Source organism: Leptodactylus fuscus, chromosome 7 (genome assembly GCF_031893055.1).
Source record: "Leptodactylus fuscus isolate aLepFus1 chromosome 7, aLepFus1.hap2, whole genome shotgun sequence".
Lineage (NCBI taxonomy): Eukaryota > Metazoa > Chordata > Amphibia > Anura > Leptodactylidae > Leptodactylus > Leptodactylus fuscus.
Window position 1 is genome coordinate 28,530,740 of NC_134271.1, and position 18,772 is coordinate 28,549,511.

Here is an 18,772-nt window from a genome sequence, read left to right on the forward strand (position 1 = left end):
CGGTTTCGCGGTGGAGAGCATAAAACGCTCACCGTCGGACCCGGTCTGACAGGTTTCCGTCTTCTGCATGCAGAAGACGGACACCACAGAACGGAGACCCGAACGCTAGTGTGAACCTAGCGATAGATGTAATGTGTATGCTCGGAACGAATAACCAAATATATACGTGTAGGTGTGCAAGAAAGACGTAAGTGCTCTCTCTGGAAAAGCCCTGTTCACATGGAGGAATCTGCAACTGCTTTTGTAGCAGATTTTAGCCGGATTCTGCCCCCATTGTTTTCAATGAGAGGAAGAAATTGCAGCAGGTTAATGAAAAAAAAAAAAAAAAAAAAAAAAAAAAAAGCATCTGGTTCAATCTTGCAGCAGATTCGGTGGCAGATTTAACTGCGGAGTCCGTGGCTTGAGACTCCCGGCTGGTGAGGCACATTCATCGAGGCATACTCAGCCGTGGAAAGCCACAATGGAGTGGAGATAATCTGCATCAGAAACCCACTGAAGGGAGTCTGAGCGGAAAATGAAGTTGAATCAAAGACAAATATTTAAACTGTGTGAACAGGGCCATGTGTTCCAAAAAGCAGCTAACACAGAAGTGCTCTGCAGGCAGTTTGTTGGTGAACTCTAGCAATGGCGTCAAGGACCTTCCAAGTGGCTGCTGCAGGACACAGCCGAGGCCGGAGATTGGCTGCAGCGCCCACATGGGAGGTCTTTGATGTCATCTCTGGAGCACCAGAAACGGGAATCAAAGGAGGCAATGGAAAGGGCAAGGGGAAAACTGGGAAAGTAAAGTGTTAACTTTTTTTTTTTTAACCATTATTTGACCATCCCTTTTTGTCATGTAATAGAATGTACCCAGGAAATGAAAATATTCCAGCACTTCAGGTAAAGCATCTTGTGGTATAGATGTACAGGTAACAGAAGCATGGTGGCCAGATCAGAAAGAACAGCCACAAAACAGGGGAATTGCCAAATTGGACATGGAGGAGTCAGACAGCCTTGCCAAGACTATACAATCACCATCGACTTGATGCGATGTACGGTAAATGTCTGGGACTAGCTATATATATTATTCATATTAGGGGACTGTAAGTGCAGCTTTTTGCCTAAACAGGAAGCACAGAATGTGATGTAATGAAGATCAGCACATATAGGGGATGGGGTTTACGGTTATACTGCGCAATTGTTACAGAAAAGGCGAAAGTCAAAATAAGGCACGGCAGAAAATTTCCATTGACCTTGGTCATTGTACAATCTACAATGGCCCAGCAGTTCCTCATCAAAGAATAGAACATTTTAGGTAAAGGGGAAGGGGGGACCTTAGTAGATTACGATTCGCTACCGTTGCCCACCCAGATAGTGTACGGGGCCTCTAGACTCCCCCCCCCCCCCCCAACAGGTGTCTGGGAGCAGTCGGATTCCAACATGCCTGATTTTTTTTTGAGGTGTCCCCTTTTCCAACTTAGAACATATATTTGCTCAGCCAAGTGCGCAGGTGTATAGGGTGGTCAAAAAGAATAGTGGTCCGTGAAATCAAATTTGGTCAAAAGCTATGTAATGTGTGGCCACCCAGACCAGGTAAATGGCAAGTCCAGATTACAAGTTGTTAGTAGGGGAGGGGGGGACACATTGTGCTATGGAGAACTATATCTGTAAGTAGGGACAAGAGTTAGTAGACTGAGCAAATAACGTTATCTAATCTTACAGGTCCATCTCCAACCAAGCACATATTTACCAGAGGTCATAAATTAGGTGATGTTATTGTCCTCTTTCCATTGCAGAAGAATCTCATCACAAGAAATGCTGACACAGTTGGGTGACAGTTTAAAGCAAATCTGTCTCCAGAACCCAGCCCTGCCAACACAGCGACCTAATCTGTGTCTCCCCCTTGATGAGTTAGGGTCACCAGAATCAAATGGAGTTTTCCCCTTGTGAATCGGTACCTCTATTGCCAAGAGACTGCCATTGACAAGACTGTTGCCACTTACCTATCTGAAATGCCATTGCTCCGTAGAGCTAAGTAGCAACACCCTCTTTACTCCAAAGACTTCATTTGCAGCTTGACAAAAAACACAATATCTCAGAATTGATGGCATCAATTCAGAAAGCTTAGCTCACACGTAAATTACGTGTGGCTTATTTTGGCATCAGAAAAAAACGCTTCCTAACTAGGAATAGAGATGAGCGAGTACTGTTCGGATCAGTATTGTGTCTGATTACCCCAGACACAATAAGGCCAATGAGTCCGAGCCTTGCGCCACAGAATCAGCTGCGGCAAGAACTACTGTAGTAGAACGCTTCTTTTTCAACATTCGGAAATAAGTACCCGCCACTGCCTCCCATTGAAAACACAATGGTAGGTAGATTGGGGATGGAATCTGGATGCAACTGTGAGGCAGAATCCTCCATGTGAATTGGCCTCTACCAGTTGTGTTCTCTGCAAGATTTCTACAAGAAAATCCTGCAGACTGACAAATAATGAGGGCAAGTTTATCTTATCATGTATAGGTCTTATTACTGGTAATAAGGGCAGGGTTCAGAAAACCTACATTTCTAACATGGATTTGATCTTAGGCTATACCTGATGTGTGCAAGTCAAGAACTTTCCACCAGAACCTTACCTAGCTATACAAATGTACGTATATACAGAAAACATTAAAGGGGTTTCCCTACAAAAACACTCCTTATACCCTATCCATAGGATTAGTGATAAGTGACTGATCAGCATTGTAACCCCCCCTCCCCCCATTGCACTTCCATATTTGCTCCATTCAACTTTCTGCGACTCATGGAGATAGTCATGAACAGTGCTTGGCTATAACCATCAGTCCAATAAAGAAGAATGGAGATGTTGCCATTTTATTCAAACAAGTACACAGGACACCCGTTCTTAGGAATAATGGGGGGTCCCAGGGGTCAGGAACAAATCCCCTGTTCTGTGGATAGAGAATAAAATGTTTGTGGGAACACCCCTTTAAGGGTGTATGAGGAACACCCCTTTAAGGGTGTATGAGTTTCCGTTTACAGAAAGCCTGAGATACTGAGAAACAAGTATGTAGTATATATTCATATATACATACAAATAACGCACAGTAGATAGGAGGGAAAAGTATACAGGGAGGATACATACATGCCAATTCAAACTTACATAGAGTACAAAGAGGTAAAAGAAGCAGGTAAAGGTAAAAATCGGATAGCCGTGCATGGCAGCAGTGTGTACAGAGAGGGCAGGTTGCTGTGCCAAGAGCAGGTTGCACATGCGGTGAGTCAAAGATGTGCCGCTGGGCATCATTGATGCGTATCTGCAATGGGTATTAAGACATCTAGAGCATGCCAGTGTGTCATGGCTCATGCCAACAGAGCATGCCAACAACAGATGACTGGGCATGAATGGTGTAAGTCAACAATGTGAGGATCATGCCAACGGTGCATTGGATAACAATTCTTCTTTACCTTTCACACTGGCAATACCAGCAGTAGACTGGAGGTCCCGCTCTGCTGGAGATGGTCTCTCTTTTAATTCCTCAAAATTGGTACCTTGGGGAGACAGGATTTCTGGAGAGGAGTCACGACTTTCTGAATTCCAGTCTTGCACCCCAGCGGCCAATGCTTTGAGTGCTTCAATGGTTAGACTTTCCTGAACTTTATCTTCCAAGGACTCAGACGAGTATGTAGCTCCAGTAGGAGGGTCAGTAACACCGGTTTCCACCAGGTCAACAAAGCCTTCACTATGTGGAGAGTCTGGGGTCTTTGAAATAGCACGGTCAAGCTTCTCAGAAACACGGTCATTTAAAGGTAATGTTTTGGAGCCAACTATAGCACTCTCAGACTTTGAGTCTTCTCTGCTGGCTTCATTCCCTTGGCGTGTATCACTAAGCTCTACCCAGCCGTCCTCGGCATGCTCCCTTTGATCAGTCACCGTAGTTTTCACTCTCCATCCGGCATCTATAACCGTGTCATCAGACTCCCCAGAGCTGTCCAAGTCTTCTTCTGCATCAGGCCATCGAAGATCAGCCTTTGATTCGTAAGAACTCTCTTCATTTTTGACAGACCCAAGATCTACACAAAAGTCCAGGTTGTGGTCTGCAGAGCTTTCATTTTTTGACGGCTTACAAATTTCTTCTACACCTTTATGTAAAAACTCAACCTTGTGACCAGATGATTTAAAAGGAGCTCCCATAGTTGACAAATGTCCAGGTTCAAAGTCTTCTGGTCTGTGTGTACCGACACTCTGCATGGAAAATTTGTACCCAACTAAATATGGTTCATCGCCCTCGGGAGATTGGTAATGGAGGGGCCTCAGGGTGGAAATTTGTGAAAGTCCATGGTTAATCGCTTTCTCTTCACACTCTTTGAACTCAAAGCCTGAGCTGTTGGCAATCATTTCGAAAGGAGACCCAGGCGATTCTGGACTGGGGTGTTTAGGATGAAGTTCTGGAGAGAAGGGTGTCAGAGAAAAGTCTGTCAAGTGTCCAACTAACAAATATGGTCTTTTAAAGGAACTATCCAACCAACCCTAAGGATAGAGGATAAGTGTCTGACTACTGTCATCATTATGAGTTAGCCATTAAAAAAGGTATCACCTACTGAAGACTTGCAAAGTTTTTTTGTTTTTTATATTTTACTGAGGGCCCAGAAGTGATCACAAGAACGGAGACTCTTAAGTCTTCTAAGGGCCCATGAACACAGCGTAAGCGCTCGGCTCATTCCAAACCGTAAATGCGAGCGCTTCTAAACACTTCCCATTCACTTCAATGGGAGCGCGCGTAAAGCCGGCTTTACAAGCGCTCCCATTGAAGTGAATGGGAAGTGTTTAGAAGCGCTCGCGTGTATGGCTCGGAATGAGCTGAGCGCTTACGCCGTGTGAAGGGGCCCTTAAGGCAGTACTCCATACACTTCTATTGGACTGATTGGTTTGCTCCCTTCTAGTCATTGCTTGAGGGCCCAGTGGTCAAACCACAACATTCAGACACCTATTCGGTATCCTTTGAATAGGGATGGTTAGTGGGAAAATCCATTTATGACAGGGCAAAAACTTTTAGGACTGACTCACCGACAGAATCCACATACATCTTGTCTGAAGGGTACATGAGGGCGTGAGCGTCAATGCTGCATTTAGGTTTTCCTTTAAGTCAGCCATATTTTTGTTTTCATGGCTGAGGTAGTCATACAGAACTTCTCCAGATCACTCGTGTATTACCAACATTACCACCGTAAGGAACTGCATAAGCATGACCGAAAACAGCTGAGCTTGACAACTCGTGATATCAGGATATATTCTCAGCAGGTTAACCGGCAGTCTTACCGAAAACCACAAAGATAACCCAGCTTGGCGAATTATCATGCACAAAATACAGTCAGCTGACAAACAAATACGGCTCTGCTACATCTGGATGTAAAAGCAAATTCTATTGACTACTGACCATGGACTAAACATGGCCAATATCACATACTTATAATATCCAGACCAAAAAGCATAAGGCGTCATACAATAACCCTCTAGATCCAGCTAATAGAAGACAACGCTAATACTAGCCACTGCTTTGAGGTACACGGGGTAGAAAAATTTTACGATGGGTTACACCTTTTTTGACATTTGGCATTTATTTTAACTTATTTAAAGGAACACTAAACACAGACGAAAATAAAGAAGAAATAGAATAGAAGAAAATACAGGGTTTACTTAGTGCCCCATCTTCGGCTGGTGGTCCACTCAAGGGAGCAAAACAGAGCAGCAGGGGAGGGCTGCTGAACCAGCCAGTTGTTTTACAGTCTGTCATAGGACAGCGCGGAGGGACTGGGCTGATCTCCTGGGACACAGGGAAGGTGAATCGAGAGATTTTGATTACAATTGTAATGCAAGAGAAAATAGGATTAATGGAAATAGGAAGTTGAAAAAAAGGAAGTGCTAGTTTAATACGTAGCGCCTTTTCTGTGTTTAGTTTCCCTTTAAATTTAAAGGGGCTGTCCAGGATGAAAAACAGAAATATGACATACACGCCTTTCCCCAATGTCCAGTGCCCTTTCTTTACTGCTGAGACCAATCAGTGGCCACTCACATAGAACTGGTGATCTCATTGGCAGGGATAGAGGAGTACACTACTTTTCTTTTAGACCCACCCTGGCCAACCCCTAGAGTTTACTCTAAATACTGGACATCCAGGCGATTGTAAAATATTAAACAACATATCTCCATCTAGAAAATTAATCCTAAACCTGAAAAGCATTATAATCTAGGTGAAAAAAAAAATGCTTGACTACATCTTAATATAAAGCATCAAGCTGCATTTGATACTGATGATCAATCTAAGATAAGTCAACAAAAATCAGACAGACGAGGGTTTGACATGCCACAACCCCACTAATCAGTTGATAGGAGAAGACACTGCCTACAGACCTACAAAAGGAAACGGCTCCATGGGTGGTGTAGGGGCGGGGCCAGGTCACTTTAGGTTCACATTAGTGTTCGGGTTTCCATTCTTCAGTACACTTGGGGACCCAGAAAAACAGAAAACCAATCCGCTTAAAAAGTGGTAACCCACGGCCCCCATAGACTATAATGGGGTTTGCCAGGTTACTTCCATTTTTCAAGTGGAATGGAATTCCGAAATGTAGAGCGAGCGCTAGTGTGAACCCAACCTTACAGCAGTTCCCATTCATTTGTAGTAGTTAATATTCAAGTAATGGAGAACTCCTTCTGGTATCACAAAAATAGATGCAAACTAAGCAGAATAAATCTAAGTGTTAGCACAATCTTCCAAGGAAACGTGCTGGCTGCTTTGGACAATCCCTTTTTGCCAATAGGGTATCCCGGTAATAAAACTGATCACGGGGCACCCCCTGCTGAGGTCCTCTGGCATCTCAGCTGTAACAGATGGCATTAAATGTGGATCTTACTTTATTAACTCAATTTCCTAAAACAAACAGAGAACCAGAAAGCCTTTCAGCCATGTAAAATGTCTTCAATACCACAAAAAACAAGTCTTCAAGGAATCCTGGGACAGGGATTAGCAGTCACACCAGGAGGACATAGAGCGTATATCCACTACCACTCTACTGCAAAGTTGTATTAAACCGTACCGCCAGTTATAAACAACTCTGTGTTAAAGAATAGTACAGGTTAATATATTAAACTTTGTAACATATCTTATAGAAGAAACCTGGTTTCTTCACGTTCTACACATTCAGTTACTTTCTACATATTAGTCTCTGAAGAGGGGAGGAGGATAAAAAGGATGCAACAGAACACACTCCTAAGTGTTGCGGTTACCCTTTGTTCTTAATACTGCTAGGTTTGTAGATAAGAGGCTACCAGTACGCAGAATGAGCCAATAACTCAGCCAGATGGCAGGGGAATCTCACTTCTCCATAGAGCTATGTGATAACGTAATGCAGCAGTCAAGTGGAAAAGGAAACATTTCTATAAGATACATTACAAAGTTTCTTATATTCACCCGCACCATTCATAACTGGAGGTAGGCTTTAACTATATTACATTTTCAGACAGACACAGTGATTTCTACTGACAAGAACTCTAGCATTAGCACAGATAAGATCTTGGAGACCTTCTATAATGTTACAGAACTGCCACCAAAACTGGCCACCAGCAAAATACATCCTGGGCCTACTATATATTTTTTAATCAGTTCCTAGGGTAAGGTATAAACCTACCCCAAAGATAATGAGCATGCTTGGTCAACCTCCGTTTTATGTTTACAGCCAACTTTCTGTTCTGCTGTATCTCAGTTACATCCGTTTCAGACACCAGGAGAGACATGCACCGTCTATTGCTTCTGTACCAGGATGAGATATCTTCAAGCCTGACCTCCCTTACCAGTGAAGGCGGCTCAGAGAATCAGAGAGAATACACTTCAGTCCAATTCTGTTATATTAGACTGCGACACACAAAGGCAGCATTGCTAACATAAATAATAAGTTTTGCAAAGGCAGTGCAAGAAGATTATGAGTAAAAAAGGTAGCAACTGAGTGAGCTACAGGAAGGATGGGGTTAATGTATTCGGGAGCAGAATGAGCAAACTGATTTTACTAGGCCGGTACAATGCAGCCGTGTCACTATTATGACAGCTCTCCAAGGGTATGTTTACACAGAGGAAAAGGTGGCGGAAACCGGTGAAGGATCGGCACTCCGTTGTGGCATCCTGCTCCTGATTAGGCCTGAATGAATGGGCCTAAGCATGAGCGTGTCTCGAGCCACAGATGCCACGGCTGAATCAGCTGCAGAATTTGCAGCAAGATAGGTCATCACGCTTCTTTTTCCCGCTAGTGGGAAAAAAACGCTAGCAGAAAAAAAAAAAAATGAGCGGCTCCCATTGAAGTCAACGGGAGCCTTTTTTGCAAGCAGATTTTGAGGTGGATTCTGCGTCAAAATCCGCCTGCAAAAAACTCTGTGCTAATATACCCTAACAGTTCCATTCATATCACAGCTCTTACAGTAAAGAACCCTCATCTATGACTGGTAAAGAAACCATCCTTGGCTAGAAGTAGTTGAAGCTCTTTGTAAGGCTAGATTCACATGGAGGAAAATGAAGCAAATTTCCACTTCATTTTCTGCCTTGGATTGCCGATGTTGCTGCATTGACATTCCATTGCGGTTTTCATCCCAGATGAACGGGACTTATGAGCAGGGACTCCGAAGTGGTGGAAACCATGGCAAGAGCGAGCAAGGCGTTGAATTTTTTTCCCCATGTGCCGCTACAATCTTTGTCTCCCATTGAAAGCAATGGGAGGCAAATTCGGAATGAAATCTGGGACGGATTTGGGGGCGGTATCCGCTCCCAAATCTATGGCAGATTCCTGTATGTGGATCTAGCCTTAGAGTATTTTGAGAAAGGATGCAGCAGCAGAATCAATCAAACTGGGTGGTGTATATATGTAACTATTATTATATTGTTTTAAAGAGGACTTTTAATGGTTTTGGGCACAGGCAGTTCTATATACTGCTGGAAAGCCGACAGTGCGCTGAATTCAGTGCGCTGTCAGCTTTCCCGGGTAAAGAGCTTTCGGTGCCGGTACCGTAACGCTTTACAGTCAGAAGGGCGTTCCTGACAGTCTGTCAGGTACGTCCTTCTTCAAAGCAGCACCCATCGCTCTGTACTGTGTGAGCGGGGAGGAACGCCCCCTCCCCTCCTGATAATACTCGTCTATGGACGAGCACTGTGAGCAGAGGGAGGGGGGTGTTCCTCCCTGCTCACACTGTACAGCGTTATAGGCGCTGCTTTGAAGAAGGATGTACCTGACTGACTGTCAGGAACGCCCTTCTGACTGCAAAGCGCTACGGTACCGGGACTGATAGCTCTTTACCCGGGGCACAGATTAGGAAAGCCGACAGTGCGCTGAATTCAGCGCACTGTCGGCTTTCCAGCAGTATATAGAACTACCTGTGCCCCGGACCATAAAAGGTCCTCTTTAACTTTTACATTATTTTAGACCCTTTCATAGTTTCGGCTATAAAACACAAAAGAAAAATGTAAGAATAAGATTAACACAAAGAAGTTTCATACAACTTATTTTTATTTTACAAAAGGCTATCTAGCAGACCAGGCGTTACAAACAATGACTGGAATTTGAGGGCAGGGCTACAATGGAATCCACTACAACGTAATCCAAAGAGTAAAAGCAATTTCTATCAGAGATTTGCTTTGGTCCAAAAATAACCTATTAGCAGTATAAACTATTATACACCCGCTGCATAGTCACGTTGCGATTACAGCTCATTAGGTGATGATGATGATTAATAGAAACAAAAGCCTGCCTTGTTATTAACGCACATCTGTGCCAAAAAAGGGGGAAGTGGAAGAGCGACACACCGTCCAAATACATAGCAACACGCCAATACACTCACATCACAGAAGCACACCCAACACTTTCTCAGGCTTCAAACAAGAAGGAGAAATGCAAAAACAATAAAGTGTATTTTATATGGTTTTGGTATAGGAGCGTTCAGACATTTTATAATGATGGCCTATGCTCAACAGGAGGCTATCAATATCTGATCGGTAGAAGTACAACAAGCCCTCCGATCAGCTGTCCTTGACTGCTGAAACCATCCATGAACACGTTCAGTATTCTTGCAAATTCCACACGGAAAACCAGGGGTCATGTCCCACACATTAGTGACATGGAATGGGGCCAAACTTTATGGGTAGGTGCTGACAAATTTGTGGCACAAATCAGTGTAATCCTTAACCTAACAAAAACTTGGGACAGCCACGTTATCGGGGCTTTTCCAGTAGCCCATTAGGTCTACTGAACCTATAAAGCTTTTATTTGTTGACTTAGAGGGTTTGCTGAGCGTTTTTTGGGAGGGGGCTGTCCTCGGAACAGGCCTTAAATATATAATTGATAGGGGGCTCCCGGCACCTGGACTGATCAGTTGTATGGAGCCACTTCTAACTCTGTCCTGCACACAATACCGGCATGGAAGCAGAAAGCTCAATCCACTGGGTAGCGACCCAGTGCTTTCACTGAAGCCCAGCAGCCACTGTCAGCGGACAGTTTTCTGCTTGTGGCCCTGTATCATGTATTGAATGGGCCCCGGGAGCATCTCTATACCGAAGATTGGTCAAGGGACAGATATCAGCACCCATCGATCATATATCTATGCCGTGGCCTGAGGACAGGAACCCCTTTAAAAATAATCTTCTATGCTTGAAGGAAATCTGTCATGGAAAATGCTGCTTAGTCTGCAGGTGGCATGTTATACAGCAGGAGGAGCTGAGCAGACTGATTATATATATATATATATATATATATATATATATATATATATATATATATATATATACACATACACATAGTAGTGTTGTGGGCGTCAGTATAACCTGTGATTTATCCATTGCAACCAAGCCAAGGCGGCAGTACTATCATTGACTGTGAGCCTCTTGTCTACTACTGTGCATACAGAAGTGGTTGTCAATTACTGATAAGACCGCCTTCTTAACGAGCAACATAGAAAGTGCTTAGATTTCAATTAATAAATTACTTTTTATGCTGATTATTTTCCCATAAACCTATATATCAATCTGTCCTGCTCCTCCTGTTCAATAATATGCAACCTACAAACTTTTTCCCTGTGTCCCTTTAAGTACAAATAAATTGACATATCTGAATTTCCATGTTGGAAAGTCCTGCAAATCGACTAAGTTACTCTGCTTGAACGTCACGTCTCCTGCCTCCATTCCCCATCACTGTCTTAATAGTTTTCCTCTTTCTCCCATTAATTCAACCAGGAACTTCTATATAATTTTCCCCTCCACATCTCTCTCCGGGTGTAACAAAGAGACTTCCCATAGCTTTAGCGATCTAAACTCGCAGTTTGGGCCGTCTATAATGTACTGCTTGAGCCGACTACACCTTATGCAGTAAAACAGACTGTTAAGACCAACTTTACTAGCTACGCAGAAATGTCTTAATGGGATTTTCCCAAATCAGCGACATATCCTATATCTACAGGATGGGGAATAAGCTGCATATTGGTGGGGGTTGGAAAAGCGTGCCCTATGCTCCATTCAGACTGGGAAGTAAACACGCTAGTCTTAAGATCGCTGATCAGACACATCACTATCTGTTACAGGGTATATGGCCATCTCTCTAATAAGATCTTACCCATCTGCTGATCAGAGAGCATCAATCCATATGGTGAACGCTCTATAGCGAATGCAGAATTGCGGTCATTTGTAGCCATCTGTGGAATCCTAACTAAACAAATTACATACTATAAGTGGTAGGCATAGCCATATGGCTGCCATACGTTTGGTGTAACTATCTACCCCCCGCCCAAAGCAGGGCATACAAGGCCTAGCAGCATCGTGTACACAGACTACGGGTACACCATCATCTTAGAATTTGGCAGAAGTCACAAGTGACACATAAGACATATTGTTAAAATAATCAGTAGGCGGTTTCTGGCAACGGAATCCTGCCACTGCTGCAAATCTCAAGCCATCCTCTATACTGGCACATAAAGGGAGAGTACAGAAAAACGGATCCTTCACACTAGCGGTCTGCACTGCCTCGGACTAGTGAAGGAAGGAATATCTGCCTTGTACTATGAACACCAGTTATATTCCTGACAGCTTAAAATAAAAATAAATGCCCTCCCCACCCCCCAATGTGTGACCATATAATCCACGCAACCAAGTGATCACAATGAATGTCCCTATGCATGTTCCCACATATGTTAGTTTGCCCGATCTTCTGCCCATGTGAACAGACTTGATACAATTGCAACAAAAAAGGCCTCAGCCTAAAGGGGCCAGTTTCAGCAATTGCTATAGACTACAACAGTCCACGTGAACGGATACCAAGAACGCAAGATCAGTAACAGATCTTGGTGGATATTAACATAAACCCTAAGACAATAAGCTTCCGTTACAAGACAACTAGATGTCAAGGAATGAATGGTTAAAAGCCTTACCTAAAGGGAATGTGTCACCATTAATGAAACTGCTTTAATTTTTAAATTTTCCATATCACTATCTAGATTTTAAAATGAACACTATTTCCAGTAATTATTCACTCTGGCCACTAAACCTAATAACAGGCTAACACTTGCCAAATTTGCACGAGTTCCCTTTGCAGCAATCAACTCATTTACAAAACAGGCAAGACAGTCAGGATCCCAATAGAAGATGACACTTCTACAGTTAACACCCATAGTTAACCCATCTTTACATTCATTACTGACACAAGATGGTGTCACAGCTTATCTCCTCCCAGTCCCTTCACAAAGCTCTCCCATAGTCTTCAATGAATCAGCTCCTGACTATTGCTGCCTATGGCCATGACTAGGCTGTAAAGCATCTCGCTAAATGTTATTGGATCAGGGGAGAAGTTCAGGTGAGATGGCCGCCCCCAAAAACACGTTCAAAAAAACAATAAAAAATGTAATAGAAAGCAGAAAGAAATGCTATTAGTAGACAGGAGTTGGGCTTTACCTCAATATTTGTCAGTCTGCAAGAAATCTCTTGCACTTTCCAAATAGTGATGAACTCAAGGGGGCTGGAATTAGCCAAATCGGTGGATTAACACTCTGTGTTCTATTGTAGTCAGAGAGGAGGGGGAGGATCCTGCTGCAGTTAGCTGCCTTGAAGTCAGGCACAGAAGAGGAGTTGGGGGTGGGGTGCTGAGTTAATGGGACACATATAGAAGATTTATTTTGTATTTTGCAAAACATCTCAAAGAATGGACCAAAGAGGAAGAGGATTTTTTTTTTTTATTTCTGTATTTTGTATGTTTAGTGTTCCTTTAAGGTTATATATCATGGGGATATTTATTATAATGCACAGGAGGATTACATCTATGGAGGGTTAGGCTTCAGATTTTGGCCTGAGAAATTCTGACACGTATATAACAGCACAGTGTCAGCATTAGGCTTGTTCAAGTTTTAGTAGGCCTATTCGAGTGAATCTGTTTGAGCTGAACTACCAGACACAGCCCACGCATAACAGTGGCGCTGTTTATCCGATCTCAGATGTTCCCTCTAAAAGAATCCCAGGTGTTACCTCTTATTTCATCAACTGAATAGGGGACCCCCTATAAAATAGGGTCCTCTATAAAGCGATAGGGGTTGGTTACTTTCCCAGAACCATGTATATGTTGAAAGGCACATATATTTAACTTATTAGCATAGTCTTTACAGAAATTAAAAATTCCTAGAAAACCGCTTCTACGCTACATGACCACGGCTATGTGCAGTCTACGGGTCAGTAAAAATCGCATGGGTGACACTAGGATTGGTATCTGTGTGTGATCTGCGGTTTACGTTGGAAATGTCTTGGCAGGGCCGCAAATGTGGACGGGTATAGCTTGCGGCCCGGTAATTCAATTGCATATGGGCCCAATGAAATGTATGGGTTCGTACTTTTTATCTGCAATTGTGTATAAAAAGTATGGTCATGTGAATGAGGCCTAAGGAAGACCATGCACAAGTTCCTGTGGCCAGTCTCGGCCCTGCTAATGATATGAATGGCACCATTTTTCTGCAGCAAGTTATAACATGATAAGAGGTCACCCTGTAATGGCCAATGTAGTTATCTTATAAGTAATACATGGTGCAGGGTGTGTCTCCATGTGCACGATACTAAGGCTTGATTCACACTAGCACATGGCTTTGGGTTGCAAATGAATCCAGACAAGACCTTTTTGTCTTACAAGGGGCGCCATAAGATAGCTTTAATAGCAATTACAGCGCTGCAGACTGCATTATCTTGACAGCAATTAAGAAGATGTGAACAAGACCCTAAAGTACAAGCTGCTGCTTCAAATGCACAGTCGGTTCTAAAGCAGATATTTAGCATGTATTACATTCTAGGAATCCAGCACCGCACGGCAACCTCACCATTGACTCATAAGGTGTGTCCAAGCAACTCAATCCATCTGCATGCATATATCAAAGGCACATGTCACAGTAATAAATGAGTAGATAGATTGGACGTCTACCTGCACAGCTGCCGCCCTTCTCCGCCACCGACGAGGAGGTAACAAGTGTAGACTGATGTCCACTGGTTTCGGCCATGTTGCTGGCAATCACTGCATTTAGATAACATGTGGAGGTTTGAGAATGTGCAAGCATACTAGTACATACAATAAAGAGTTAATATACTAGAATATAAACCGTGTAATAAGGGAATCCTGCAGCACCCTTGTATTTTACTCTCCAACAGCTGAGTCTGATAGCGAGATGTCATGGTGGGACAGCACATTTATTGAAGGTTTTTTTTTTTTTCCTAAAGAAAGGTCTAGAATGCGACCCTAAAAAAAAAAAAAAAAAAAAAAAAAAGCACGCCGCACAAAAGGATGCAGAATGTCACAAAGTCCTTCAAAAGGAGACTGCCTAAAATGGCTGCCCCCAACCCAAAGACCTTCTAAAGCACCTTCCAAGGATTGATAACCTTGCTTGGTCAAAGCCAAGACTGATCCTGGCTTCCAACCAAGGAACCACAACTTAGTCTGATGAGAGTCATTTCTAGGTAACGCTGGCATGGATGGAGTTAAAACAAGGCAATTTGGGACACTAAACCCCCAGTCTATAAGGACATGTGGGTGGTTTAGTGTCCCAAATCAACCTACCAGGTTCCCTTTAAGTCAGCCCCCAGAAAAGGAGACTTGGGAAGAAGGTCCCTCGGGCAGGTGGACTTAAAGACCTTGTAGAAACAAACATGGACAATGGCCACACAGTGATAGAGTTCTATTAACTGGACGTGTTCCAATACAACATGGACGCTCTCCTGGAGTTCTTAAGCAGAAGGTCCAGACCAAACAGGCGAGAGTGTGGTAAAATGCCAGCGAGTTCAGTCTCCAAAGGGGCACTTTGACTTTCCAAACTCCAAGCCTGGGATGGTCGGTCACCTACGTCTGACCACACCCAGAAACATCCACGCCCTGTGTACAGCTTGACCAGTCCATCAATGTCCACTAGTCACAACTCCTGAGCGGTTTTTAAAGGGGGTTACCAGATTAGAAAATCATGCATGAATTCTGCCAGAAACAGTGCCCCACTCACCCATGGGTTATGTCTGGTATTGCAGCTTAGCTCCACTGAAATGAAAGGTCTACTACTCTAAGATAGGGAACTGTTTGTGGAAGAAGGCAGCAGAAATCGGACCCGGCATTGCCCCACACAATCCCCATCTCTTTCAGTGAATCGGTGCTCAGGACTCTCCAGGCTTTCCTTAGAGTGTCAATCTGTCTTCCATAGGAATAGGAATTGAGAGTTCTGACTTTCAGTTTATAGAAATACACTTCCTGAATTTGCTGCCAGATGACATGGGGCGGCGCCGCATCCAATATCTGCCAGAGACATGGAACTGTAACGAACAAAACAAAACCCAAAACAGTGGAGAGGTCCTTTCAGCTAGTTTAGGACCACAAACCTGCCGTTAAAGGGGTTGTCCAGGATTTATTTACATCAATGGAAACTGAGTTGCAGTTATGGTGCCCAGCCATTATACAGGGATCAAAACCAACTGCTTTCAGGAGTTGGAAGTGGCCCCTTATAGCTGATCTGTGCAGGGACTGGCTGTCAGTCTTCATGATCAGATATATATGGTCTATTCCAAGGATAGGCCATAAAAAAAATCCTGAACATCCCCTTTAAGGGTTTAGGGTGCGAAAGCTCTGTAACATACCACCGCTAGTATATAGAGAAATCAATGCTGAGACCTGGGGTCTGCTGATGGACTACAAAGCATGTGTACTGTGTGTAGCAAAGCCAAAGTCAGTACAACTTGGACATGGGTATAGCTTAAGGGGTACAGAGGAGGCAGTCACATTGGGGGCCAATGTTAGAAGACCAGTAATATAAACAATATATTATAGCTGGAGGATTCAAGAATTTGTATTTGGGCCCTGGAGCTTCAAGCTATTCCCCTGGACAGTGAAATGAGGTGCCCCAACTTAGTCTTCACTACATGCAATGCAAATGTGCCGGAGTCCAACAGTGGACTCATCTATGCAGACCCTGGATCTTTACAAATCTGATGTCTCCAGATACAATGGATAGGGTGGTAGTACGTTACACGTGTCTGGAATCCTAAACCCATCTGGTTAAAGGGGACTGCCAGGGAGCCTTATATTACCCATGTGCAGGCCAATTCCCACTATAGGTCATGTGACCTGAAACAGCACCCAGACCGTGCTGCCTCTTCCCTTATGTATTGACCTGTGCTATAGGGGCTGGCTTTCCATAGTCTGCCAGCCTCCATAGCACAGCCCAGGTGCAGATTCCCATCATGTGATCCATAGTAGAAACCCCCAGGTACTGCAAAATAAAAAACAAACAAAGGTACTATTCCGTTATCGGGCCAGCAGCAGCGCATTTCAGCACCAGCTTTCGGGACAGCAGTTCAGTTCAGCAGCGGGAATTACAATGACATCCGAGGACTGCTGGCCCGATGCTTGTGCCCAGTAGCCAGTACATCAATGACCCCCCCTCCATCTCCTCCTCCTTCCAGTGCTGCCCCCCAGCTCTCCTTACATCTACCCCGTACCCTCTCCCCGCCACATGACTAAGCCGATGCTGGCCCGATGATAGAGGCCGTGCTTGTGTGTAGTAGGCAGTACATCGATCGATGCCCTCATCCTCCTCTTCCTTCCAGTGCTGCCCCCCAGCTCTTCTTACATCTGCCCCGTACCCTCTCCCTGTAATAGGCCTCACCGTAAATCTTGAGCAATGAATGCTACTAGATAGCCGCCGGACGCTGCAGAAAGTTTGTCCCTCCGGCTCGCTGTAGCTCACCGTTCCTATAGTCGGCGTGTTTCTTGTCAGGGCCTGGATTGAGCCCCGGTGTCTTTCCTTTCGGTCTCGGTACTAGCGCTGAGGTGAGGCCTAGTCGTGTGGCGGGGAGAGGGTACGGGGAAGATGTAAGGAGAGCTGGGGGGCAGCACTGGCAGGAGGAGAAGGATGGGGGAGGGGGGTCATCGATGTACTGGTTACTGGGCACAAGCATCGGGCCAGCAGTCCTCGGATGTCATTGTAATTCCCGCTGCTGAACTGCTGTCCCGAAAGCTGCTGCTGAACTGCGCTGCTGCTGGCCCGATAACGGAATAGTACCCAAACAAAAAAACCTAGAGAAATAAAGTAAAATAAAACACTAAATAACCTGTGTAACAGCAACCTGACAATTTAGTGGTCCCAAACCAGCTGATGGGTTCCCTTCAAAGATACCCCACCCCCCATTTTTATCATTATTAAAAAAAACAACAACACATAGTTGAGAGATTGACATTGTGATCTTTGTCCCCTCGTTATATAGGTAAGGGGTCAGCCATCTGTATCTATGTAAAAGATCCCAGGTCAAGGCGGGGTATAATTAATAAATCACGTGTTCCACCATGACAATTCTCCCGATCATCTCCACAAGGGTTAACGCCCATTTACATGGAGCAGTTTTTGACAAGAACATAAATCGCTTTCTGCAAAGATGAAAATATGGAGCAAAAAAAAATCTGACTTTGCAGAAAAATATAAAGGTCAAAAATACAAGAAAACTTACAGAATCTGAATATTGCTAAATTGTCAATTGCACCATATAAATGGGCCTAAAGGGATCATCATCATGTGCAATCCTGGTAAGATATTGCAACATATATAGTATAGGACACTGCAGGAGACCAGTATATACACGTACTACCCATATATATACCTGCATATATACCATACATATACCTGCATATATACACAAACCCAATGTGCAAGCAAACAAGAGCACATCTGCACTGTTACAATCAAGCTAACCCATCATGGCACACCTATGGCTGACAATGCGGGAGAACAGAACGTGCATGTTCCCATCATACATACACATGCAGACATACAACAATATAACTGGAAACATAGCCATTACATGAATACAGTAATGAGACAATATATACGTGCGTATCCCTGTCCTTCTCCTACCACCGAGCGACCAAGCGCGACACCGACACAATGACGCAGCGAACGGGCGACGTTAGCGGAGGGCGGAGCTACTACTCGAGGGGTGGTGTCACCGAGCCACAAGAAATTATAACATTTGGGCGTCGCTCTAGGGCGGAGCCGCAATCAAGGCCATTAATGCGCAGGCGTGCTCGCTCGACTCTCAGGTTCCGCCCGTCTGCTCCTGAATAAACTTTATTAACACTCGGCTGATATTGACATATTCTTGAATGTTTACGCCTATCTGCAGCTATGCTATTTTAAATAAAGTTGTGGTGTTTAAAATGTGCGCGGAGTTACTCGGGATTTGTAGTCTCCATGAACGTACTAGACTGAGCAAAA

General features: G+C 44.0%; 1 protein-coding gene across 6 annotated transcripts in view; it reads right to left on the reverse strand.

Annotated features, from left to right (window-relative positions):
• Window positions 1-18,592, reverse strand: part of RTN3 (reticulon 3) — a 32,129-nt gene extending 13,537 nt beyond the window's left edge. Inside the window, exons 1-3 of one of the 6 annotated variants that reach the window (XM_075281479.1) lie at window positions 18,413-18,592; window positions 14,455-14,544; window positions 3,100-4,428 (exon numbers count right to left, since the gene is read on the reverse strand). In XM_075281479.1, coding sequence (XP_075137580.1) covers window positions 3,410-4,428; window positions 14,455-14,530 — 1,095 coding nt within the window. In that variant the 5' untranslated portion in view covers window positions 14,531-14,544; window positions 18,413-18,592 and the 3' untranslated portion in view covers window positions 3,100-3,409. Of the gene's footprint in view, window positions 1-3,099; window positions 4,429-14,454; window positions 14,545-18,359 lie in introns of those variants that run through there. The other 5 variants (XM_075281477.1, XM_075281478.1, XM_075281482.1 and 2 more) reach the window with 5 other exon arrangements.
• Between the last annotated feature and the right edge of the window lie 180 nt (window positions 18,593-18,772).